Source organism: Taurulus bubalis, assembly GCF_910589615.1.
Source record: "Taurulus bubalis genome assembly, chromosome: 3".
Taxonomy (NCBI): Eukaryota; Metazoa; Chordata; class Actinopteri; order Perciformes; family Cottidae; genus Taurulus; species Taurulus bubalis.
The window spans coordinates 27,221,515-27,246,312 of NC_136591.1; the positions used below are offsets into that span (position 1 = coordinate 27,221,515).

Sequence of the window (24,798 nt, forward strand, 5' to 3'; positions counted from 1 at the left end):
ACGCCATTTCGCAGGCGCTGCACGTCAAAGAATACACCCAGTTTGTCAAACTAAAGATCTGATTTGTTGAAGACCATGACAATCAGCGTCCAGTCCCTGTGTACTTTAATCTGCAAATGCCTGCTTAAACTGCTTTGCTCCCACAGAGACACAGGGGGGAAAAATCTGATTGGATGAAAAACTCAGCTGCAGTGAAAGCAGTACTGCCGGCTGAAGGCAGAGCAACAGATGAAGACAGGAGCTGTGCAATGAGAAAATAAGCTGATAGAGAAAAAAAATTATAATACATGTTGTGTATTTGTGAAAAACAATTAAATTATTAAAATAGATATAACTTTGTGATTCTGTTTAGGCCAGCAGAGAAGGCTTAGCAGGCCCTGACAGCCCACCACTGCTTTTTAGGAAACACAGCCAAAGTGCATCCACACGTCAACACTTTATTTATGTTTCTGAAAGATATTGGATTTAGTTTGAAAGAAGGAGTTAGTCCTTATTTAAACTCGCTCGGGTGAGTTGCTGTGGGTTGTACTGTTTACTCAACTCCTCCTGCATGTTTGTGTGCCCCTCTTATTGTTGCAGGGTACGCCAGTGTTTGTTCATGCTGGGCCCTTCGCCAACATCGCCCATGGCAACTCCTCTGTGCTGGCAGACAAGCTGGCTTTGAAGTTGGTTGGACGGGACGGCTTTGTGGGTAAGAACGCACAATCTGTGCATACAAATCACGCATACACGCACAAGCTGAAGCAGACACACAATCACAAAGCTTTTGGGGATGACGGACAACATGACATTAACTGCAGTGTCAAGGAACCCCAGATGTGGACGAATTTAAAGCCTGAACTTCCTTAGCTGGGCAGATTAAACTACAATTTACACCAGTCATGAACTTCAGCTTGCTCCCCTGCTGTTGCAACCTTTGGTCTACATTCATCTCGGTTCTGGTCCTGCCTCTGTTCTTGCTGCCTCTGGTTGACTAGTCTGGTGTCTTGCTGCTGTGCAACTTTCTAGGAAACGGGTGGAAAGATTGCATAAAAAAAATACAGGAGAGAGGAAGGAAGCTGATTGATAATCTTAAGAGCCCCTGGAATGCTTTAGAGTAAACCACACTAATCCCTTCAACGTCAAAGCATACTTGAGTATTTCCATTTTTATCTGTCTATCTATCCCGCTGCCCGCTTTCCGTCCTCATTTACTTTGGCTGCAGAAATATGGTTGGAATGTACTTGTGTGTGTTGTTGAGCTTGTCAGGTGAATTTGATGTGCATGTCAATCGTGTCAAGGCTTATACATGTATGTGGGAGAGTTTTCTGCGAGAGCACTAACAGGGTAAAAGGAGATGGGTGACTCTTTAGCTTACACAAGCTGTCATCTGTGAGCTGGGCAAATGTGTAGGCAGCGTGAGCAGAGTTGGGTTTCACAACACTGGAGCAGAGAGGCTTGTTTTATACTCGACCTCTACACCCCACTGATTTTCCATCTGTTCGTGTCATCCCCCCCATTCTGTCTGTGTGTTTGTTACCTGACTCTCAGGTATGCCAAGAACTCGACCTCCCTCCTTTTCCTCCCTCTGCAGCTGGGATGCATGTAACCCCCTCACTCTTACTCCCTCCCTCTCGGGCCCTTATTTTCTGACGATACACACTTTGTCTTATTTGAGCTGGCACCTCTGAAAAGAATAATCACAGCGAAATTGAGAAAATGTATGTATCTGCAAATACAGTCTGGACAGACAAGTCGGCTCTTTGTTTAATCTAGTTTGATCATCAGGTTTAACCATTTTTGTAATTTTATAAAAGGTTATGAAAGCATTGTAGACGCCAAAGTAAATGCTAAGCTGCTGGGTAGATGTACCGATAATGACAATAACTGTAATATTAAAATATTGTAATCATGTTGATAATACAAATGATAATGTGTAAAAAAAAAATATATATATAAATAAATAATGTGTTTTTATACAGTTATGGTGACAAACTCTCAACTTGTCCTTTCAGTGTAATTTATTTGCCAAAAAAGACGTACAATACACAATAAATAAATAAAGTCAAAATTGAATTTGAGCGATCACATTCTTCTTCTTAAGAAATCGCAGAACCACACATTTTCACAAATTAATAAATTCTTTATCGGAAATTAATCCTAAATCGGATGTTCACTTTTATTATAGGAATGGATCGAACAATTAAAAGATGAAACAAGAATGAAACCCTAATAGACTGTAATTATTTGTTCTGTCTTTGATACGGATGTAACAGCAGTGTCTGATAATGTAATATTATAATATCATGAAGTAATAATTTACAGACCAGTTTGATTATCTCTGCAAACTCCACTCTTGTGCAAAGGATGTAGATGAACTTCCTGTGAACTCGGTGAGGGCTGTTGGGGTGTGTGTGAACCTACTCTTGGCCCTCCTTCATCATGCTCTGTATTATTGTGGATTTTTCAAGTCAGTTTGGGATCTGGACTTACAATTGGAGAAATGCTGCTATTGTGATGAGGGGGCTGCTGGGGGATGAATTCCACATGCCAGATGTGAGGAATTCCTGTATCATTAACAGTCTGGAGTATTGAACGCAGATAACCCCCTAAAACTGTTTTACTGCTAGATTTCCCATACGGCAGAGCCTCCCTAAACTAAAGCAACAAATAACATTTGGGCCATATGATATATTCACCATGTGGAACATTTAAAGCTTTAATACCTTTTTGACACTACTTTAAAAAACAAACACAAAAGCATTGCCTTTAAATTCTCCATCCTTGATTTATGTATGCAATATGCATATCTATGCACTGCTTAGTGAAATGTAAACGGAATGAAAATATTCTTAAGATAGTGTACACTTAAATTAAATGTATATATTTTTTAGTTTTTTGAGACGGGTATTTATTTTAAGTGGCTAAAATATGTTTTGGTTCTGTTCCCGTCCTCAGCAGTACATTTCATTGCTCGTGTCTGCCATCTTGGCTGCTGTAACTAACTAGGGGTGTGGCATCAAACTATCTGTTTGACCTAGCTGTAAATACAGCACATTGTCATAGTCTGATGGTACGCATGAAGAAGTAGTACTAAAATTATTAGTTGATTTATTGATTAGTTGGTCGAAAAAAATAATTGATAAACACCAATGTTTAAGATCAAATGTTCATTTAAATTTTGGGTGTTTTTGAAGTGGGATTGTATCAGGTACTTTACCTAAAGTAGATGGCGGTCGGCATGCTGACTATGGTTAAGTGCCTCGTACAACCCCACTTAAAAACTACCAAACTATCTCTTAAGACGAAGGCCATACACGACTCTGACTACTGTTGTCTTTAAATGTCTTTTTTATATTTATCTTGTGTATTGTGTATATAAGTACCAAGAGCTACAGGAAATTCCATGTATGTGTAAACACATATGGCCAATAAAGCTGATTCTGATGGTAAGAAGTAGAGGAAGTGGGCCTTTTCAAAGACGGATGTCCTGCTTGTCTAATTTTAATATAATTATATATTGAATATCTTTTTTTTTTTTTTTTTACATTTGAAAAGAAAATCGAATAATACAAAAACGGATTAATCATTAGTTGCAGCCCAACTAAATGCAACAACTCCAACTGGAAAACAGAAGGTTATGTAGATCTACTTTCCAGCCGTCTCTGTTGGCGTTTTTACTGGCGTCGGTGCCGATACTAATGCTTTGAATGGTCGTAACACCATCCAGGTCGCTTGTCACTCACAACATCGACCTCCTCTTCCCCTCTTGCTCTCTGGCCAGTTCAAGGTCACCACACAGAACAGGAAGCTTGCTAGTGTTTCCGCATGACATCCTCCGGGGTCAATCTCCTGCTTGGTGTAATGTCAAAGCGTGTTGTACTTGCTGTCATTATGTACTCGCGGTCTTTGTTTCTATTTCTCACCCTCACATAATTCTCTGCTCGGCATTGTTGTGCATGTTCCGCCTGCAGTAGGAGCTGTGTTCGTATCCTCGGTAGTAAGTCAGACACGTTCCCGGTGGGTGTTGGCCTCCGCCAGGGCTGCCCTTTATCACCGGTCCTGTTCGTGACTTTCATGGACAGGATATCTAGGCGCAGCCAGGGGGCGGAGAGGATCCGGTTCGGGAGTCTCGGGATCGCCTCTCTGCTGTTCGCAGATGATGTGGTCCTGTTTGCCTCCTCGGATTGTGACCTCCAGCATTCACTGGGGCGTTTTGCAGCCGAGTGTGAAGCGGCAGGGATGAGAGTTAGCGCCTCCAAATCTGAGGCCATGGTGCTCTGCCGGAAACCGGTGGATTGCTCCCTCCAGGTGGGGACAAACTGCCTACCCCAAGCGAAGGAGTTCAAGTATCTCGGGGTCTTGTTCACGAGTGAGGGTAAGGTGGAGCGGGAGATCGACAGACGGATCGGTGCGGCTGCAGCAGTAAAACAGGCGCTGTACCGGTCCGTCCTGGTGAAGAGGGAGCTGAGCCGGAAGGCGAAGCTCTCCATTTACTGGTCGGTCTATGTTCCAACCCTCACCTATGGTCACGAACTCTGGGTCGTGACCGAAAGAACGAGATCTCGAATACAAGCGGCCGAAATGAGCTTCCTCCGCAGGGTGGCCGGGCTCACCCTTAGAGATAGGGTAAGGAGCTCGGACATCAGGATGGAGCTTGGAGTCGAGTCGCTGCTCCTTCGTGTCGAAAGGAGTCAGCTGAGGTGGTTCGGGCATCTAGTCAGGATGCCTCCTGGACGCCTCCCATTAGAGCTTTTCCAGGCACGTCCAACTGGTAGGAGACCCCGGGGAAGACCGAGGACACGCCGAAGAGATTGTATCTCCCGGCTGGCCTTGGAACGCCTCGGGATCCCCCAGAATGAGCTGGAAAGTGTTGCGGGTGAGAGGGAAGCCTGGGTCGGCCTGCTGAACCTGCTGCCACCGCGACCCGACCCCGGATAAGCGGCTGATAATGGATGGATGGATTATCACACAATTTATGGAAATATCAACATATCCTGAAGCTAAGAATGTGATTTTCATTGGCAGGCTGGTTCAGGATTCAGAGCCAAAGCTCTAGTGTGGCACTAACGAGAAACCCTACGCGTTCTGTCAGCGGAGGACACAAAGTCTAGTTGCATTCTTGTGCTCATCCCTCAGGCGTAATTTGTTGCGCTTTCCTCAGAAAGACTTTAACATTGAGAGAGAGAGAGAGATGCAGCCAAGGCCACCCAACACACAATGTCTTTCTTAACATCAACATTGTCATATTCCTAGACGCTGTTAAGGCAGAGCAATACAATTGTGCTTTTCTTCCTATTCTTTTATCTCATCTCTCATTTACTTCAGCTCTTTGTCTCTTTCCCAATTATTTTCTCCTTGCAGTGCTTTTGCTCATTTCTGGTTAAATCAATCATATTTTCCCGAGCAATGCAGAGTGACTAATAGATTCTTCATAGAAACACTTGTTTTTTCTCTAAAGCTTCCGAGAAATGTGTCAACCACAAGCACTGTAAGCTACAGGGAATAATTCAATTTCTCACTGAACCAAACAATATGTAACCAAACAATGAATGTTTTAAATATTGTTTTCTTTCTTCCCTTCTAGAGTGGATACCATAATATAATATATTGTCCATTCTAAGGGAACTGATCCAAATAATTCCTTACGACTGCTTAACTGCATTTAATAAAACACACAGTATTTACTGTATAGATAAATCTTTGCACGCACAAAGGTATGTGAACAACATCATTCATCAACTAAATTGAATTTGTTTCCTGACTTGCTTCTTAGTCACATTTTAGTAGTATCCTTTAAATTGAGTTGCATGTTGAGAGGGTTAGCTGATGGTCACTGATGGAGGCTGCGCTCACAGAGATTATACAGAAGGTGAATGCTTCTGGTTTGTACGAACGTGCACCTCTCACTGGTGGAACTGGTTGTGCTGGACAGCCCGCTGAATTCAGGGAAGAAGTTCAGAGTGAGTCAAGTTTTGCCCACATGCAACTGATTAAAAAAATACATTAAAAAGATCTCTATTACAATAATAAAATGATTATATCTACACCAAACGTTGGTTGTTTAAAAAAAAAACAGCCTTCTCCCTTAACAAAGCTGAGTTATTGTGTAACTGTACTCTGAATCTCCCTCTCTATGGATCTCATTGTTGTTTTATTTATTTTCTTCTTTAATGTGCTTTATTATCTGACTGAGCATCTTTTTTTTACAGTTGATTTTGGTCATGTTATATTGGTCTTAAATATTACAATTGGATTTTTAGGACTTGACTATTGTGTACATTTGAGTGCATTGAAAATGATGGGCTAAAACTAAAAGTTCAGTCATGGCTGTCATTAGTTAATCCCCATTAAATGGTATTTACCTGAAATCAGACACCTTTTTGGTGGTGTCAATGCAATCATTTATTCCCTTTTTACGGTTGAAAGGACAGTGTTCCCGCCAGGCTGCTCTAAATGAGAAAAAACACCAGAATTCGTTGAAACCTCACTAAACGCGTTCGCCTCGAAATCAACCTCAGCCTTTCTCTGAATGTCTAGCTTAGCGCCACCACAATGGTGCCACACACATGCACACAATACGTAACCGGAAACCTTATCTCAACAAGGCCGTAATTCCAGGTGGACTATTTGCTTTGTTTGGATCCTGTTCAAGAGGCCCGAGTGTAGGGCCGTCCATATCAGAGGCGCTCTGTCTCTTCGAGAGGCCTTACAGTGAACCCATTACTCAATACAGTGTTAGTCAGACTCTCCTCTCGTTCCCATGATTCTTTAAAGCTGTGTGTGTGTGTGTGTGTGTGTGTGTGTGTGTGTGTGTGTGTGTGTGTGTGTGTGTGTGTGTGTGTGTGTGTGTGTGTGTGTGTGTGTGTGTGTGTGTGTGTGTGTGTGTGTGTGTGTGTGTGTGTGTGTGGTCAAAATGATCTTAAACAGAGAACAAGAGGTAGGTGACTGGCTCAAGATCAGGTCAGCCTGTGTCTGCTATCGCCATGAACCTCGCTCTCCCTGATGTTTTTTACTTTTTTTTAAGTGTTTTTTACTTTTTTAAGTGCTGCTGCTACAGTAGAAGTATTTTCTAAAGAGCACAAATAAAAGATCACCGTCCGCTTACATTATGATTGTATGCTGACCAGAAGACCTCAGTAGATTGTTAGAGTTCCATTAAAAAAATATATATATATATATATATATATATATATATATATATATATATATATATATATATATATATATATATATATATATATATATATATATATATTTCTGTTCCCACAGTGACAGAAGCTGGTTTTGGAGCGGATATTGGGATGGAGAAGTTCTTCAACATCAAATGTCGGACTTCAGGGCTGAGGCCAGATGTGGTGGTGCTGGTTGCAACTGTCCGAGCGTTGAAGATGCACGGCGGTGGACCAAATGTAAGTTGACCTAACATAACACAGTCCGCCAGTTAGATGGCCACTTCACCTCCTTCTGTCTTCTATTATGTCCTTAATGCAGCCGTAGAATAACATAAAGGGGTCTTGCAGCCTGGCTTTCACCCACACATTTTTTAACATTAACAGTCAATGCACTGATGTTTTCAACAACCTAAACTAGCATGTGACACAATTATGTACACAGTCACAATCACCCTGTAACCTTTTTATGGTCATGAAAAAGCTGCTGGGCTGTTGAACTGTAATTCAGTAGAAATTGATTAGTTAACCAAATCACTAAATGTTATCTTTGTACATGTACACACAACATATACACATACATACTGCATGCTACTAAGGCTTCAGTGACTTTTTTTATACAGTGAATTCTCCTGTGTGGGCAAATGCATAAAACTAGATGGGAAATAAAACAATATATTGCTGAATGTTACCTAATACTGAAGTGTGTGTCAATTTGTTGTCTTTGTGTATTTTCAGGTGTCAGCTGGGGCACCTCTTCCCAGAGAGTACATTGATGAGGTATGAGCCATATAGATATGCATTAATGCACACAAATAGACATAGAAATAAGAAGCATAGCCATTGGGACAAAAATATTAACGTGAGGGACACATAATAGTAATAATAATGACGTTTCTGTGTTTTTACATGTTGTGACATATTTGAGCAGGGGAGTTTTGAAGCGGTTCAATCTTTTCCAATCAAGTTTAAAAAATACATTATTAAATTTAGTCGTTAAGGTCAGGATGTTTACAGGAAAATGAAAGCTATTTAAACTAATTGGCAAATACATGACTCCAATTATAAAACAATCATGTGCGCATTGTCTGCTTTGTTGTTTTCTTCAGTAAAGATGTGAAAGATCAGCACAACTCTTGAGTTGCATGGAGATGACTTACTGCACATTAGTGCAACACATCCTTTTAGCTGGGCGTGTCCCTGTTTTAGAAGGGTTTCGTAAGGTCATCAAAAAACCTGAAAAAAAGCAATTTTTAAAATTATATTAACCCAGAAAAATTGGAAATTTACTTCACTTAGCCTTTTATTAAACAGTGCATGTGGTTCAGTTAAGATTGAGGAACAACATATTAGTTCATATATATTATATTCGTTAAACTGGGTAAATCCGCTCTGTCACATGAAGTTGCGAGTGGTAACACAAGACGCCAACCCGAGTTGTGGCTTGAACCTTTAATGAAAATGTAAAATTCTAGCAATGACAGGAAAATGCAGATTTAAGAACGTTTTCGCTTTGACATGTCATTAAAAGGAATGGCTCAAGAAAGATGTGGACTGTGTAGTAAAACGTTAGACATTTTGAACATGGGAGAACCGGCACAAACAAGGTGCTAAACAATTTCCCCTGAGGGCAAAACGCCCGCTGGCAGAAAGCAGTGCTTCCCTGTCGTCCATCACACAAGGGACCATTTTGTGCACAAAAAAGTTAATGTCAAGTTCCGGCTGCATGTAATGTGAAGACACAAGCCAGGTTTTCAGGTCATATTACCCTCCAGCCAACATCCTACATTTTAGTTTAGATATAGTGTTACTGGTACATTTGACATGGAATTTTATTCTTTTTCTTTTCATGTAGCCAATACACAGAAGTTTCAGAGAATGTATAGTCATGAAAAGATGTGGAAAAGTATTGGAAAAATCATGGATATTTTTAAGTAAAAACACATATGAACCCTGTTTTTGAGCAGCATAAGCCATGAAAAGCTTAGATGTTGCAATAAATAAATATATAATAATTCTGCCTCAGTCTGTGTTCTCACAGATATTTAATTCCTATATGCATAAATACTTTGTCCACTAACATGGTTAAGAGCACTTATTTGATTAACCTCACAAATGCAATCTTTGCACGTGGTTTCCGTGAAGGTGGGTCTTAGAAAAGTGGTGTGTGTGTTCATATCTGGCCCAAATCACTGGTCTTTCAGGCGGCTTCAGCTGAGTAAATAATGAAGCAGTATAAGTTAATTGTGAAGCCTGTAATGAAAACCAGAAGTACTGGGAAAAAACAGAGCCATGGAAATTAATTTATGGGACCTGTATGGCCTTACTGCTCTGAGCCTGGAGCTACACACACACACACACACACACACACACACACACACACACACACACACACACACACAGACACAAAGTGCACGATTGGATTACTGCTGTCAAACTTGGGAGTAGCTGCACAATATGCTATTAATGTACTCTGGAATAACTGGACTTCTAAACATCATAGTATACGTGAGAGTGACGACTGAATAACTGCACACAGTAGGATACTTCCACTCTTTATAGGGTTTTAACACGCAGTAAGAGAGGTAGTTGCTCTGATACATGTCGTAACTGGCCGGCAGGGCAGTTGAAATACAATAATGCATTCCTGACCATTGCTTTGTTTTGTCCGTTTCTCCCATAGGATCTGAGTCTAGTTGAAGGCGGTTGTCGAAGCAATCTCAGGAAGCAGATCCAAATTGCTCACCTGTTTGGGGTTCCAGTCGTGGTGGCACTCAATGTCTTTACGTAAGATGCATGCAGACGTGCACGTCCTCAAAAACATAACCTAGCTTGAATCGGCAAGTTTTCTGTAAGATAGTCAATCAATGGGCTTGGAGTACAGATGGGATGGCCCACAAAAGCACCGTTTTTGTTCTCTTCATTTTGTCTCTGAATAAGTAATGTCTCCCCATAAACAACAAGCACTGCTAACAATGTTTCCCCTTGGTGGTCCTTTAGGACGGACACCCAGGCAGAGATCGAGCTTGTGTGTCATATAGCGAAAGAGTGCGGAGCATCGGATGCCGTGCCATGTCACCACTGGGCGCAGGGCGGCCGAGGTTCCTTGGATTTGGCCCAAGCTGTGAATGAGGCTGCCAGCAGACCCAGCAACTTCCAATTCCTGTACAACATAGAGGTGAGAGCCGATACTTGCGATAGAAATCCGCAATTTTTTTCAACTGATCATAATTGAGGTTTCCCTCCAGACATGTTTAAGAAATATGAAAATACTCGTCATAATTAGTGTCTCATATCAACCAGCTGAGCTCCCAGTAGACAACTTTGACAATTGAACACTTTGAACTGAACTTGGTCACTTTAGCATTCACCTGGTGCAATATTACGTGCAATACGTTTAAGTACTTTTTTTTTTATACATGCTTTTTTCTATTCAGTCTGTATATTAATATCCTTCTGAACTGTTTTACTGCTTATTTATATTTATTTATATTACTTGTTTCTATTATTATTATTATTATTATTATTATTATTATTATTATTATTATTATTTTTTTTTTTCACTTCAAGGGAAATTCTTCACATTTGGACCTGAAGGTCAAGGTCACTATAATAGGCCTGGTACCAGGTTGATGAATCCAATTTTAAGTACAATATATTAGGCCCAGTGACATGAATAAATTAAATACTTGATTTATTCTTCACATTATTAAGAGTTCACAATGACAGCTGTTGAGTAAGGATGAAAGTTCAGTGAACAGTGAAGCTTGGAGGGTGTGTGGTTTGACTGACAGCCTCAGGATTGAACTCTTGATGGGGGCGGGCTAACTTAAAGATGAAGAGGCCCCCAAACACCCCCAGAGAGAAGAACAATCTAGAGTTCTCAGAGCAGAGACCAATCAGTCTGAAAAGGAGGATCCAGCAGAAGCAAACCAGCGGGTTGTACTCTAGTATTCAGCAGAACCTGTCTTTTGCTTGGGGCATGGGCTTCAACAGGTCTTCGTAGAAAGAGAAAATTAAGTTTGCTAAAATCTCCCCAAGCCTCAGTTCTGGCACTATAAAGAAAGGAATGCAGTGTTTAGTATGCGTCAAATGGTAAAAGTCAAACATGCCACATTCACAGTCACTTTTATTAACGTTTATGTCACACAGATGTGCATTCACTGAATCTAATTATTTCAATTATTTCCTTTGGCTGGAGGGCTTGTTTTTTTCCACCTTTCTCTGACACACTGGTTTTCCCATAGATGCCGATAGTCGAGAAGATCAGAACAATTGCAAAAAAAGTGTATGGAGCTGATGACATTGAGCTGTCTCCAGAGGCCACGGCCAAGATAGATTACTACAATCAACAGGTGAGATCACTGCTGCAATAACTGACTTGCAGATCATCTCCTTTATCTGTGCCTCACTTTGTGTATCTTTCTCTCTTAATTTACACAAACACATACATTAACCAAGTTTCTTGTTTATTTTTTTCTTTAACCAGGGCTACGATTCATTGCCTATCTGCATGGCAAAGACTCACCTGTCCCTGTCCCATATGCCTGACAAGAAGGGGGTACCCACTGGATTTGTTTTGCCGATCAGAGATGTTCGTGCTAGCATTGGAGCGGGTTTCATCTTCCCACTTGTGGGAACGGTACGTAACTGTAGTCTGCATGAGTTTAAAGCAGCCAGCTCATTCTAACTTCAGTCTTTTTGCTTTTATAGCTCACAATAACAGAGCTGTTTTAAAAGTGACTGGATCCACAAAAAAACAGACACTAACCCTACTGTAATTTACAGTGAGGCTAATACGTTTGTGCTTTCATTTTTAATAAACCGAAACTTCATGGCAGAATAGAGGCTGTAGACTACATTTAATAAAATACTACAAACTGTTGTGTAGAACACAATAAAGTGTACCTCAACCAACTTCATATCGGGCTGTACAGCAGAGATTTGTATGTAAAATATATTTAGCTTCCTGAAGCATAGCATGGGCAGCTAATCTCTAAAAACCCACTGTACAATACCAGCTCAGCACCAACAATCTGACAGACTAGCTGGTGAACATAGTGAAGCATTTAGCAGCGAAAGAGCCCGATATTTACCTCAGGAGATGATTAAAACCAAAAGCAGAGCTGACAGCGACTGTTGGACCAGAGGGACACACATACAACTCTCAAATGACCGATAATGTTTCTCCGTAACAGCTGGATGTGTTAATAAGCAGCTGTTTGTTAAGTTCCATAACCACTTGAAAGGTGATGATATTTCAATGTTGTGTTCACAAAACCTTTTCACTGGTCCCAAGTGGCCAAAAACACAGTTCTTTAGGTTTAAAGTGAAACCTGGAACACGTTAAGGCTTCAGCCTGAGGGCTTAATATGTGTTTTGGCTTAGAACCAAAGATTGTTGCATTATTGCAACACAGGAAATCATAGCGACGTGTTTATGATGAATTTATGTTTTGACCCTGTGTATGTTTTCATGTGTGTTTGTCTGTGCATATTAGTGGGAATGCTCTGAAACCAGGCTACAGACACAAACATGTTGGCTATTTACTGCACAAGACCATGAATCTAATTGTACAACATGGTGCCCTTACTTTTCCTCATTACTGTAATATCCAGGGTTATTACTGATAACTCCAGCGGTTCACTTTGATCTCTCAGGGTCAAATCAAGTTTTGACTGTACTAATTAACTTAACTAATTAAAATCCTAATCTGTACTTCTGGAAAACCACAACCTTTGTGATATTTTATGTTGATGTTGTGGTTTGAATTACAGACTTTCCTTAATTCAAGCATAGAGCTATGATACTTTATGTGCATCCTTCTTCTGAGGTTGTCTCTGAACAAGGTTTGTTTTTCCTTTTCCTTGACAACCATGTCACTGAGCTGGTTAGCAGTGCACTGGGCTAGCTGGAGTCTCGTGGTTGATGATGGGCCGGGCAGGAAGGTAGCAGCTTCCTTAGCATTTGACCTCCTGCTGTTTCACCAGAGTGCCCTGAGGTGATGGGCTTTGATACGCCGAGGCAGAGGTGTCAAACACCGGGCATGCTGGGAAGGCACGGCAGTGTCTTGGTGTGGCGTCTGTCCAGTCTCCCAACCTTTCCTTTGATCTGCTGTGGCCCGCGGAGCCACTGGCACGTTGACAACCCTTGAACTGTGACTCCTAACCCAAAGGAAGTCTCCAAATTGTTCTTTGAACTCTTTGGCTGAGCCTCCGTCCGCCAGACTGATCCGTAGACATTTTTAAACCTCAATTAAATAGTTATTTGGTTAAAATGACATGGTTTACAAATGTGACGGTCTTCTAAAATTGTATTGTAGTGTCTGGAAAGAGTACCCCAGTATCATGTTTCAGATTTTTAGAATTGTTTAAAAAAAAATGTAAAAAGCTTCAACGAGAAAAGGTCAGGCAAGTGGAAGAGGGGTAAGGACCAAATGCTCTCGTTGAATTTTTTATTTTTGTAAGTGTTTTTTTTTTTTTCTTGTAAATGCAAATACGCTGTTTCGCTTATTTTTATTTTATATCTGGCAAAATCTCAGGTCACACGAGACTCCAAGAGGAAGATGGATCTCACCAACTAAACGCCTGAGGCAGTGAGGGTGTGAGTGAATGAGAGAGAGAAGGGGGAGGTTTTCAGGGGGGTTAAGGGTCTTTACAGGGTAAAGAATCAGGAAGGGGCTGATGTCATCCTCCAGATATGTGAGGGAGGGGTCGCAGGCAGAACAATAGCTCTTTTTAGTGTTCATATCCCGTTAGAGCTGCCTCCACATGCAACGCATATCCAGCCGATTGGCTGGATATGCCACATGGTCACAACTGGTTAACACCTTTTAGACACTATGCGCAAAAATCCCCCCGTTCCTATTCTCGAACAAAAAAAAAGATAATTTTTCTTAAACATTTCCTTAGTTATCTCCGCAACCACATGCTTGTTTAACTTAATTTAAATGTCTAAATGACTGTACCCCTTGTGAGAAGAGACCTATGGTTTCAAAAAATTTAAGTAACCGTTAAGTTGAAGTACTTACGGAAACTTGCAGCGGCGACCGCAAGATTTCACTAAACCACTAATGGATCCCTTAACAACGTTGGATTTCACTAACAGACACATCCTCGTAACAGTACGGGCTTGTGGGAGTCCTTATAAAAAAGAATCCTGATAAACCCCCTATAAGCTTTTTTCACACTGACTGTAATTTCCACATTTCCTCCCTCTAACGGTCCATTAATCTTAAATGGCACAATTCCATAATCTCCTCAATGCTTTTGTGTAGCGACTGTGCTGTTGATGACCGGGACTCTTCTCTCGAATCAGTGGGGGGTAGAGATCCAGCTACATTGTCTCCTCCAGGCCTTCCCCGGACAAAGACGCATTGTGTTCGGTACAATAGAGGAACTTATTTGGCTGAGTGGAGTTTCCAACTTTAGCCACGGAGTGTTGTGTCATTTTGCAAGTGCCAACTTGTTCTCAGACTGGCGAGGACGACCAGCAGAACAGCACATCCTTTGTTGCTTTCAAGACCTCGTCAGTTAGACAGTTACTCTTCACATTTTAGCATCTTTTGATATTTAAATTGCGGCCTGATATGTTAAACCAAACGGCGAAAAAGTTACTTTAAAGCGGCTTTATTAACTTTTTTTGAGTGAGTTTAGAGGTTTTGAGTCATATCCTTCTGTGATCTGAGCTTCAAAGTTCACATCACTTTAATTGAACTAAATTGTGGTGTCAGGGCAACGGGAGATTCTTCTTTATTGCAGTCATACTTTACTATTTAGAATGGTAAGACCGGTGCATTGTCATGCTTTCTGACCACATTGTATCGTAATTATAGCTCATTTCTGAAGTCCTGTGTAAAATACGATACACTTTCTCTTTCCTGTTTAGGAAGCCGCTTATTGTTATACATAATGAAGCAATGATGCTTCAGTTTGGACCATTAGAGTTACTATAGTGAACATAATTATGGTATTGCAGTGTACATGAGTCTACGTCTGGACATTTGTAAGAAGCTGGATCAGGTACAGAACGGGAGGAAAATGTACAGAACAAGGTACCCTAGTTGACAAAATTACCCAGAATCCAAAAGTAAATTGATTTAATCTGCACATTGTATTGCCAGTTTTCTCAAAACTGTTATCTTAAGCTTTCCAACCACCTTTTTAGAGGGTACATCACAGAATGTTAAGCTCTGCGATTGGATGGTTCTTGGCAAAATGCATCTTGGAAATCGTAGCTGACTTCTTTGCTCCCTTTTTAAATACACATGCTTGTACCTTTTTGACTTTTCATTGAAAACCCAGATATTCTGGTGACTAAACCCCTTTATATTCAGATGAGGTGGTTTAGTCGTTTTATCCTGATGATTCATCAGGGAGAGTTACAGCTGATCCAAGCTGTAGATTTCACCTAATATCATCTATGGAAACGATTTAAGTCAATAGTTTCTCCCACTGATCAATTTGTTATGACATCATGCAATAGTGTTCGGACATTGTGATGTCGCAACTAAAAGGATAAATGAGGTAATTCCTCTTCCATCAGTGTTCTTAATGCATCCATTAGATTAAAAGGTGATGCATTGATATTGAATTCCTTAAAATGGGCTCAGTCTGAGTCATCTGTGGTTTATTGATGATGTCGTCAGAACCGTGTCGTCAGAACCGTGTCGTGTAACAGCGCTGGCTCACTGTTTACATTAGACCAGTGAGCGTCAGCAGTGAGCATGCGCTCGGTCGGATTATGTAAGCACGTTCTCCTCAATTAGTCCCTTCGTTTAAATGCAGAACTGCGTTTCCTCAGACAGGAAATAGGCTGGTCACTTCCTCCTGTAATGGGCCCATAAAACTGGCCCTAGGTCAGAAGAAGGGAGGCACGCAAAGAATGTCGCTCCCCGTCTAATGAGAGAGATGATTTACTTTTCAGTTTGGACGGGATGATGTGGCAGAGTTTTTGGAGAGAAACGGTTTTGTCCCTGGATGAGTTGTTCTCTGCTCACCAACCTTTTTATCTGCCATACACCAAACACTGGAGTTGCACATTTATTGACTTGAAATGTGGATTCAGATTAGTTTTGACATCTAAACCAGATGGAAATGGAACTTTCAATTGCACTGTTAACCGTAGCACATGCTGTTGATATCTGGTCTTGTTGACTACGCGTGAGCCTTCATTCACATGCTCTCTGCCTCTGTCGTCACAAATTTAATTAAGAAAAATTTCCTCAGTCGGTTGTTTTTTCCCCTTCTTATTGAATCTGTCTCAATATAACTCCACATGAATCTCCCGGATAGACGTTGCTGTCAGCTGATCAACGGGGATCTTACATGTATGATCACACACACTCACACGTACTTTAGAAATAGGCCGTCTCCAGGAGCCTTTTGAATGTGCTGTGGATGCTTGTTTTGTTACTATTTGTTGCCAAAACTGCAATTTCTTTCTGTTTTTATATCTAACAATTGGGAAATACTGTGGGAGGTAATTGTCAACATTATGTTGATGATCAAAAGCACCACACTTTTGATTATTGTCAGTTGAAGAAACTTACTAAGACAAATGTGGTGAATGAAAACCTTTGAGGGAAAAATTTAAAAATCCCCCTCACAGTTGATCATGTGCGCTCCGTTTAAGAGCAACATTTCATTAATGTGGTAACGTTGTTACTCTGTTCTATAATTAACCTCTTAGGTTCTTACAGCCTCTTTAAGCTACTTATCGGACAAATCAAAACTCAATGTGATTCTTGCATCCAGTCTTTTCCATCAGTATGAAAACCCTATTACTGCCACGGCTCTTCACTTTGCCTTGTGTCTGTGAGGTAGCCTATTGTTGACTTTATTTTGACGACAGTACGAACAAAGCCTCCACTGTTGGTGGCTAAGTTCATCAGTACTAAAGTGTAGGCTGTCAACACATTGATCATCCGCCTGCCCAGACGTAAATGAGTCTAGATTATAGTCATTGAAGCTGAAGGGGTTGATCTCAGTCTGCCCCATTTACGCAAAGTCGGACACAGTCGTAGTGCGTTGTCTTCTGGTGCGTAACAGCTGTGTTGTGGCAAAGGCTTTAATATGAGGTTTTACTTATTATAGGTTTAAAATCTTATTTGGTTCTGATGTTACTGACATTTTCATGAGGGCTCTTGTTTAAAGACAAACTAAGAATATGAACAAGCTGCTAATATTACAGTGATTTTAGCAATGCTGAAAGTTTACTTATGAGTTTAATAGTTAATGTGTACACCTTTCCTCATTCAGAGTGCTGCATTGCAGATGTCTTGGTGTGAAGATGCAACTTTAAAAGGTGTCTTTGTTTTAAACAAGACTAGCTGTAGTCCCGCAAGTCTTCTTTTGGGTATTTATTTATTTTGGATGTCTATTTATTTAGTGTCCATGTTGCATTTATCATGAAACATATTTCAGTGTAGCCGTATTGTCTCGCGCACAGTTTTATGTATTTACAGCATTCGGTCTAAATTGTTTGACAACGAAAGGTCTCATCAGTTGGACTGAAAGGCTGTAAATAACTATACAAGCATGACACCGTGCGAGTGCCTTTTTTTGCTTTTATTCAACATAATAACAGTCGCACTATAGCACACTGAAATGGAACAAAAACAACACAAGAACCTGGGAATTTTAATATTATTTGAATAGGATTTTTGTGCTTGTTGTGTCTTTATGATATGACAGAATTGAACTAGATGAATCAGCAAACATTTGGTTAAGGTATCCTTTGAGACTTCAAAATGTGGCAGACTTTCAATGGGGTTATTTTTCTTTACCAACTTTGATTGCTACATCAAAAACATGAAACCGTTGGACATGGGAAAATATTCCAACTTTGGTTTTGACAAGTCATTTTCTCTGCCAGTAAGTTTTTCCCTCGTCTTTTGTTGTGTCTCCCTCAGATGAGCACCATGCCTGGCCTGCCAACCCGACCCTGTTTCTACGACATTGACCTTGACCCAGTCACAGAGGAGATCACTGGACTCTTCTGAGCATGCTTCAGTTAAAGAACGCATCATCAACATTAAATATTCCATCAAATGTATCAATCCCGCCATCTGAAAGAGCATCCATTGTGTCGTTATAAATATTTTACAAGCAGCCATTGTCTCTGTAACTAGGCTTTATTTCCTCCCTGGAGTTTTTACTTTACAACCTCATTCACTTGGTGCCAAGGCACTAGTCTGTGAGGCTACACTCTACTCTCACTAATACACACTTACAATCCTCATCCATGTGTGCACCATCAGACTCATCCATCCACCACATCTTTGACAGGAAATGCTTTCATAGGTCCCAGTAGCGCAAACTCTCTTTAAATCCTACATCACACATATGTGTAATATGCCAAAGATGACCTTGTACAACCATATCCTGTATATCATATGCACTGCATGTTTATGCTTTTGACCTTGGTGTATGTTTTTTTCCCCCCTAGAGTATGAAAGGGTCAGTTTAAGTCTTAAACCCGTCTTAAAGTTTACTTTAATATTGTGTTTTCATCAACTTCTAATTTCATTTTATATTGGAAAATAAACCACTCTAATGTATTTCAATGGTGCTGCTTTTGCTATAGATGTCATAAGCTTTTCAATTGAAATAAGCATAGCTTGTTTATTTGTTTTGAACTTTGGGCGCACAAAAAGCCTCTATTTTCCTAACACGCTGAATGTCCAAGCTGCTGTTGTAAAACTCACAAGTTACACAAGCTTTAATTCATCAGTTCAAAGACACTTGAGATATTGTAACATTTTATGTTTTGTGAAAGCCAAATGTGATGTGTCCTGTATTGTTAAATTTTTTTTTTCTTCAAATAAACCTCATTTACTCAAACGGTGCGTTTCTGTTTTCACACGCAGCAGTTGACTTGTGGCTCGACTCATCTCTTGTTTGGACCCGTGCGCACTCCTGCAATTGTCCTGTGGTTGCTCACGGAGATGCTAAAAAATGTCCCCTTTTGCTCTCAGTCCACTCATTTTAAAGCTTTTAATTTGTTCAATATTTTCTTGTTTTTCTACCCAAATACGGCTTTATTCCTCCACCGGTGTTGGAAGCTAAAGGTCGGGGCAGCATCTTGTCATTATGAGGTGTTTTGGGTTTGCAACAAGGAACCAATATGCATGTGTGTACCTGTCATAGCTGGCAGTCCACAGCTGCTAAGTATGTTGTTCACCAGGCAGGATCTGGCACTTTAAACTACAGTCTAAGCTGCAGGAATGCTGTCATTTATGCAGTAGTGCTCTAACGTCATGTTTAGTGTGTGTGTGTGTGTGTGTGTGTGTGTGTGTGTGTGTGTGTGAGAGAGAGAGAGACTGAACCCTCTTGTTTTGAACTGATGACAGATTTGAAGACCTGGTGTTGATGAAGAATGGGTTCGTCATTGCATTGCAATGTGCTGGAAAATCCCTGTATTGTCATGTTGGAGTTGTTTATGTTGAGCTTCTGACTTCACCTGCTGAACTCCAGTTGCTTGAGCTCTCGTCTTTTAGCACTCTTATTTAATAAACTGGTTAATTTCAGTACCAAGGACAGGTCCCTTTGGATGTCTTGGAAGTGTAACTCAAATGGTTTGCTGGAAAAGGGCTCCGATGATCCAAGGCATTACCAGCCAGGCAGAACAGGCAGCTGACCCGGTCTCAGATTCACTGTGTGACCGTTACCTTTTGTAAAAAAATAAATGTACCAATTTTGGAAATGAATAAGAAAAATGACAGGTTTAGACTTCACATTGCAGGTTGCTTCTCTTCTTTTTTTATATACTAAAAGCCTGTTTTACATCACATGTCAAATTTAGTCTTGCAATATATATTTTTTTTTACCCATCTTGTTTTGGAGCGGACTCCTTGATTTGCTGCTTGTATCCAAAATTGAATGTGTCAGACCTTGCTGTGTCTGGGCGAGCCTGCGCTCCCTACCCACGCCAGACATCAGCCCTCGGGCCACATTCTTCAACTCACCCTGTCTCTGTCTGACAAACACGGCACTTCCCACCATTTCACAGTTGCATTTAAAGAAAAATATGCAGTCCATGTATCAAGTGGCAGACCTGTGGGAATGTTTCCACATAGACACGTACTATCTGGGTTCTTGCAGGCTGTAGCTGATGTAGTGATATCGCTTGTGCCAAAAAGTTAAGAGATTATCACAGCTTTACTATCAGCTATTGCTCTGTCGCCAGGTGTCATATGGTTTGAATGTCTGTTCCTGCTCAAATCGCTCTCCACCAACTCCTCACATTAAAGTCAAAATGGGATATTTTTTGCTTCCAAATATATACTGGTTTGTATTTTAAGGTGGTCAACAGAAAACAACAGGTTGGTTGTATTTTCAACAAAGTCCTAGAGTGGATTCCCATTTACCTCAAGACAAGGACAAGACTGTGTGCGTCTTTGCTTTGTGCCTTTTAATGTGCCTTTGCATTACTGTTTTATTGAGCGGAGAACATGACGTATCCGGTTAGGCTTTCACTTTAATGAGAACCTCCTTCCCCCATCTCGGTCCACTCCTCCAGCCGCCCCCTCGTTCCGGTGTGACGTCAACATTGCTGCTGATGGGCCTGTCGTGCTGAAGGCAGTTGACTAATGCGTACATCTACACTGTACAACTCTAATGAGGTTATCTGTCTTGGTTTCCTGTCTTGCAAGACATGTGCTTGAAATTATATTATAATTTTACAGGGAGAGCAGTCTGCTTTTTTATTTTTTTTTTTTTAAAAATTTAATTTTTTTCTCAATGCTACTTAAGAAGTTTGAGATAATCTTGTGCCACAAAGGTTATGAGGATTTGTAGATTCAGGAGTAACATTCTGCTTCACATTCACAGTTTAAACACATGAACCTCAGGGAGCCGAGCAGTGTAACCAGTCCTCTACAGTGAAACTGCTTGGGTTATAAGGGATTCAGTGTCAGTCCTGTCAACAATGTTTTTAGTTTTCCCAAGTAATATTGTAATACTCTGTGTAATTAGGAAAAAAATGATGTAACCTGCATCTTCAATATTTGTATTGTATTCCTGTCATGTTAATTGAGATTGTTTGATAATATTTTTTGGAGGCAAGATTCTTAATAAACAAACTAGGACCATCATAGAGCAGGATTTACCTCTTCGATAACGTTGAGTGAAACCAGAATATATGCAACATAGCCAAGACGATGCTTGTTTATTATCTGGCTCTGAGAACTGCACACGTAAAGGTCAGTGGACCAACTATTACAATAAAATGCTGAACAGGGAGTTCTTCATATTGGATTAACATTAAATGCATCTGCCATTCCTCATCGTGTGTCTGTGGTTACTTTGATGTTTCTGATGGTGTTCACTTTTATCCGATTAGATTTTCATCTGCCATGAAACCAGATGCTGTGGTTACAATAAGAGCCAGATGCTGCAGCAAAAAAATTGACATAGTATTAAAAAGAAATCTGACTATAATTTACTGTGTATAAATCACAATGTCTATCAATTAAAATACAATTATGTTTTAGGGCAAACACCTGCTATAAGCCAATTTCTTAAAAGAGCACTTAGCATTGTCAGACCCACAGTAAAGAGTTATAAATATACCTAAATCAATGCAGCTGAACCAGACATATCGCCTCGACTGTTTTATAATCCATTCAGATTCCACCGCCTACTTTACCCATAATGCACCTCAACTGTCGACAGTTAGTTATGGTTCGGTTGGAGATTGGTGTTATGCTAGTAGCACCAAATAGCCTCAAGCCATTCCTTTATTTGTATCTCCCAGTTGATTTTTTCATTTTCAAACTTGTTATCTTCAGACCCAAATGACAATATAAGTCATCACATTTGGTGAAGCTCTCTCTCCGAAGCCACCGAAAGCTTGTTTTTCCACATATCACGGTGTAACGTTAGCGCTCCCCAACACCTGGTCAACCAGGTCAAAAACTGACATGTTAAGTATCAAGTCACCTAAGCCAGCTCTCCAAGTCAAGTCAGTAATGCCATTTTTTTTACAGGTGAAAACATGACATCAAGTCTTCAGGCAGTCAAATCTCAAGTGTAAACGCAGGGAAAGGTAAAGCTGCACTTATCAACATATACTTTTTCTAAAATGTCTGCGTAATGCATAAGTGGCCATAACATGAATAAATGCTTCTTCAAGTCTGACCCTTGCACTCTAATTTTATCCCAACAGGATAAATTAAATTACTTTTCTAGTTACTCTCGGGTGAAGCTAAACCCACCTTTTAAAATTAAATACATCTATCAGCATGTTTGTATATCCAAAGTGTTTGTGTTGTTGCACTGTGGGTTTTGGTTTTGGTATTGGTGTAGTTGCTGGGACCCTCAGTCTAGGCCTGTGTGAACTTGGCTTTGAACACTCGGATTGTAAATTGGGCGATTAGATTCAAGCAACTTGAAATAAAAGATACCATCTTCCACATCAGTGTAGAATCAGTGTTAAGTGGATAAAGTGGTCCCAGGACTGTAGTGTGTGTTAGATTGTTGAACAGTTAGCACAAGGAGAGTCTGCTTCAAATCTCTCTCTGATATCTCATTTCCACCAAAATGCTAAACATGCAAAACCCGAGCCAAGACCTTGTTAAGAGAGGATCGTAGAAATTATGGAAAATAAATGTATACTTTAACATATTTGAAAAGTACTGAATTGCAATTTAAGTTGTACATTCAAAATGTTACTGATCTCTGGTGTATTTTTTATTCATTTTTCTCTTTATCTATATAAGTTAGTCTTGATATAACTACTTTCCTATTAAATAGAAAAAAAGTGTTCTTACTGTTAAGATTGTGTAATAATAGTGTAGCAATATTCAATATGGCCTAATGACTCCACAGACCCCAAGGGGGATTTTACAATGCATTGCATGGCATTACATGTTATAGCATATTGTGTGTGCTGCTCATACAACTGTTGTTCTACTACGAATACATACAAAGATAAAAGGGGAAAAAGTCCAATAATCCCATTTTAAATGAAATATAGTAACGTATAACGTTTCATATGCTGGTTGTAGGATGCTTGTATTTGTCACTTAGTCATACAATTCTTATTTCATACAGTATTAAAACTGTTTTACTCCAATTGTCTGGTTTTAAAGTCTTAGGTGCTTGTGTGTGTTTTGTTTTTTGTTTTTGAGGTGGATCACTCCAAAACTCATGTGTCAGTTTATAACGGCTCTAATTAAATTGCCCAGCCCCTCAGGAGAGATCTAATTTCTGCTGAAGACGGATAAACGACGCTTGAAGATACAAGGCTTTTCTTTTATTCATCAATTGCCCTCCTCTCACTCGGACTGCCTGTCCTCCATCAGCACCGTCTGTGATGCTGCAAGGCGTGCCGCGGCGCACCGGAGCCCCATGTGATACTGAAGGGAGGTGGAGGAGGCGGGGGTGTCCTGCAAGAGTGAGCTGGTCCTCACTCCTCACATCACTCCAGATCCAGGTCACCCCGGGGCGGAGCTGCACTGTAGAGCTCGTCGTTTGGACGCGTTGGATACTCTCTCGCTGTTAACACAGTCTTGGAGGGTTGTTGTTGTTGTTGTTGTTTTTGGAGCCTGAAGTTCATCTTTGTGATTGTTAGCCATGGGAGCAGAGAGCTCAGTGCAGCGAGACGGGAAGAGCCAGGAGGATGCCTCAGCTTCAGCCTCCGCCGGGGAGCTGAGTGCGGCGGTGCTCCAGGAGGGAAGCAGCGTCCTCGACAGCAAGGTACAGTCGACTCTTCATCTTTCTGCTCCATGCCGCTGTTTATCAGACCTCCATGCGCAGGTTGCACACCCGAGAGAGCCTCGTGTGTGTGTGTCGCTTCCTGGTGGTTTGCCGTGACGATACTAAGTTATTTTATTTATATATAGTTTACCTGTTATGTGTGTACTAACATACCTGTCGTCCCCCCATTCTCCACCTCCGGCGACATTTCCCCTGTCCCACGTTGAGCGCATCCGTAACGTGGTGCAGCGCGTCAGCCTCCATGTGCGCCTGTCGCTGTTTTTGCTGAGTAATGATTTGGGTCGAGCTGCCTGCAGTCCCGCAGTAATAAAACGAAAGCTGCGCAGGCCGGCCCCGGTTTACATGCAGACCTGGGCCCAGGTACACATGCAGACCTGGGCCCAGGGTGCTCAGAGACATTTTGCATCACGAACTATGACCGCTATCACAACGACGAGGGTTGGAGCTTTCGAACGAAGCACGTGAGAGCCATTACAATGATTGAAATATATACCGCAAGACATTTAACGTTTAATTTAATCACAGGTTCACGTGTGGCTCGTGATTGCACTCCTTTAAGCGTGCAGTTTGCACTTTTCATGCGTTTGTTTTTGTTAGAATTCAAGGTTGACATGAGTTTGATCACTAAATCAAAAATAGCAATCCTATAATATGTTTCAAGGCAATCTAAAGTTGGCTGTGTTTTTATTTGCTTATAAGTATAAGATATTTTTGATAGATTAACACCACAAAAATCATTAAAATAATCCTATGAATTTTAGAAAATAAACTGGAATTTGATATACATGTATTATATGTATAATATCAATGTGTTATTTAAAAAAAAAACTCATAATTTAAAACCTCAGACAGAATATAACACCTTAAAACAAATCTTATCACAACACCCATTTACTTAGTTTTTCAGAGCTATACAATATGGTCAT

At 40.6% G+C, this 24,798-nt stretch overlaps 2 protein-coding genes across 3 annotated transcripts in view; both read left to right on the plus strand.

The window, feature by feature from the left end:
• The window catches only part of mthfd1l (methylenetetrahydrofolate dehydrogenase (NADP+ dependent) 1 like), a gene marked incomplete at its 5' end in the record, with an annotated part of 40,945 nt that extends 21,961 nt beyond the window's left edge, over positions 1-18,984 (plus strand). For both annotated transcript variants that reach the window (XM_079215960.1, XM_079215961.1), the window contains 8 exons: positions 580-691; positions 7,252-7,391; positions 7,890-7,931; positions 9,835-9,938; positions 10,152-10,329; positions 11,399-11,506; positions 11,641-11,793; positions 18,064-18,984. In XM_079215960.1, coding sequence (XP_079072086.1) covers positions 580-691; positions 7,252-7,391; positions 7,890-7,931; positions 9,835-9,938; positions 10,152-10,329; positions 11,399-11,506; positions 11,641-11,793; positions 18,064-18,153 — 927 coding nt within the window. In that variant the 3' untranslated portion in view covers positions 18,154-18,984. The remainder of the gene's footprint in view (positions 1-579; positions 692-7,251; positions 7,392-7,889; positions 7,932-9,834; positions 9,939-10,151; positions 10,330-11,398; positions 11,507-11,640; positions 11,794-18,063) is intronic.
• A 4,744-nt stretch (positions 18,985-23,728) lies between these two features.
• akap12b (A kinase (PRKA) anchor protein 12b) overlaps positions 23,729-24,798 on the plus strand; it is a gene marked incomplete at its 5' end in the record, with an annotated part of 39,041 nt that continues 37,971 nt past the window's right edge. The window contains one exon of the mRNA XM_079216334.1: positions 23,729-23,851. Coding sequence (XP_079072460.1) covers positions 23,729-23,851 — 123 coding nt within the window. The remainder of the gene's footprint in view (positions 23,852-24,798) is intronic.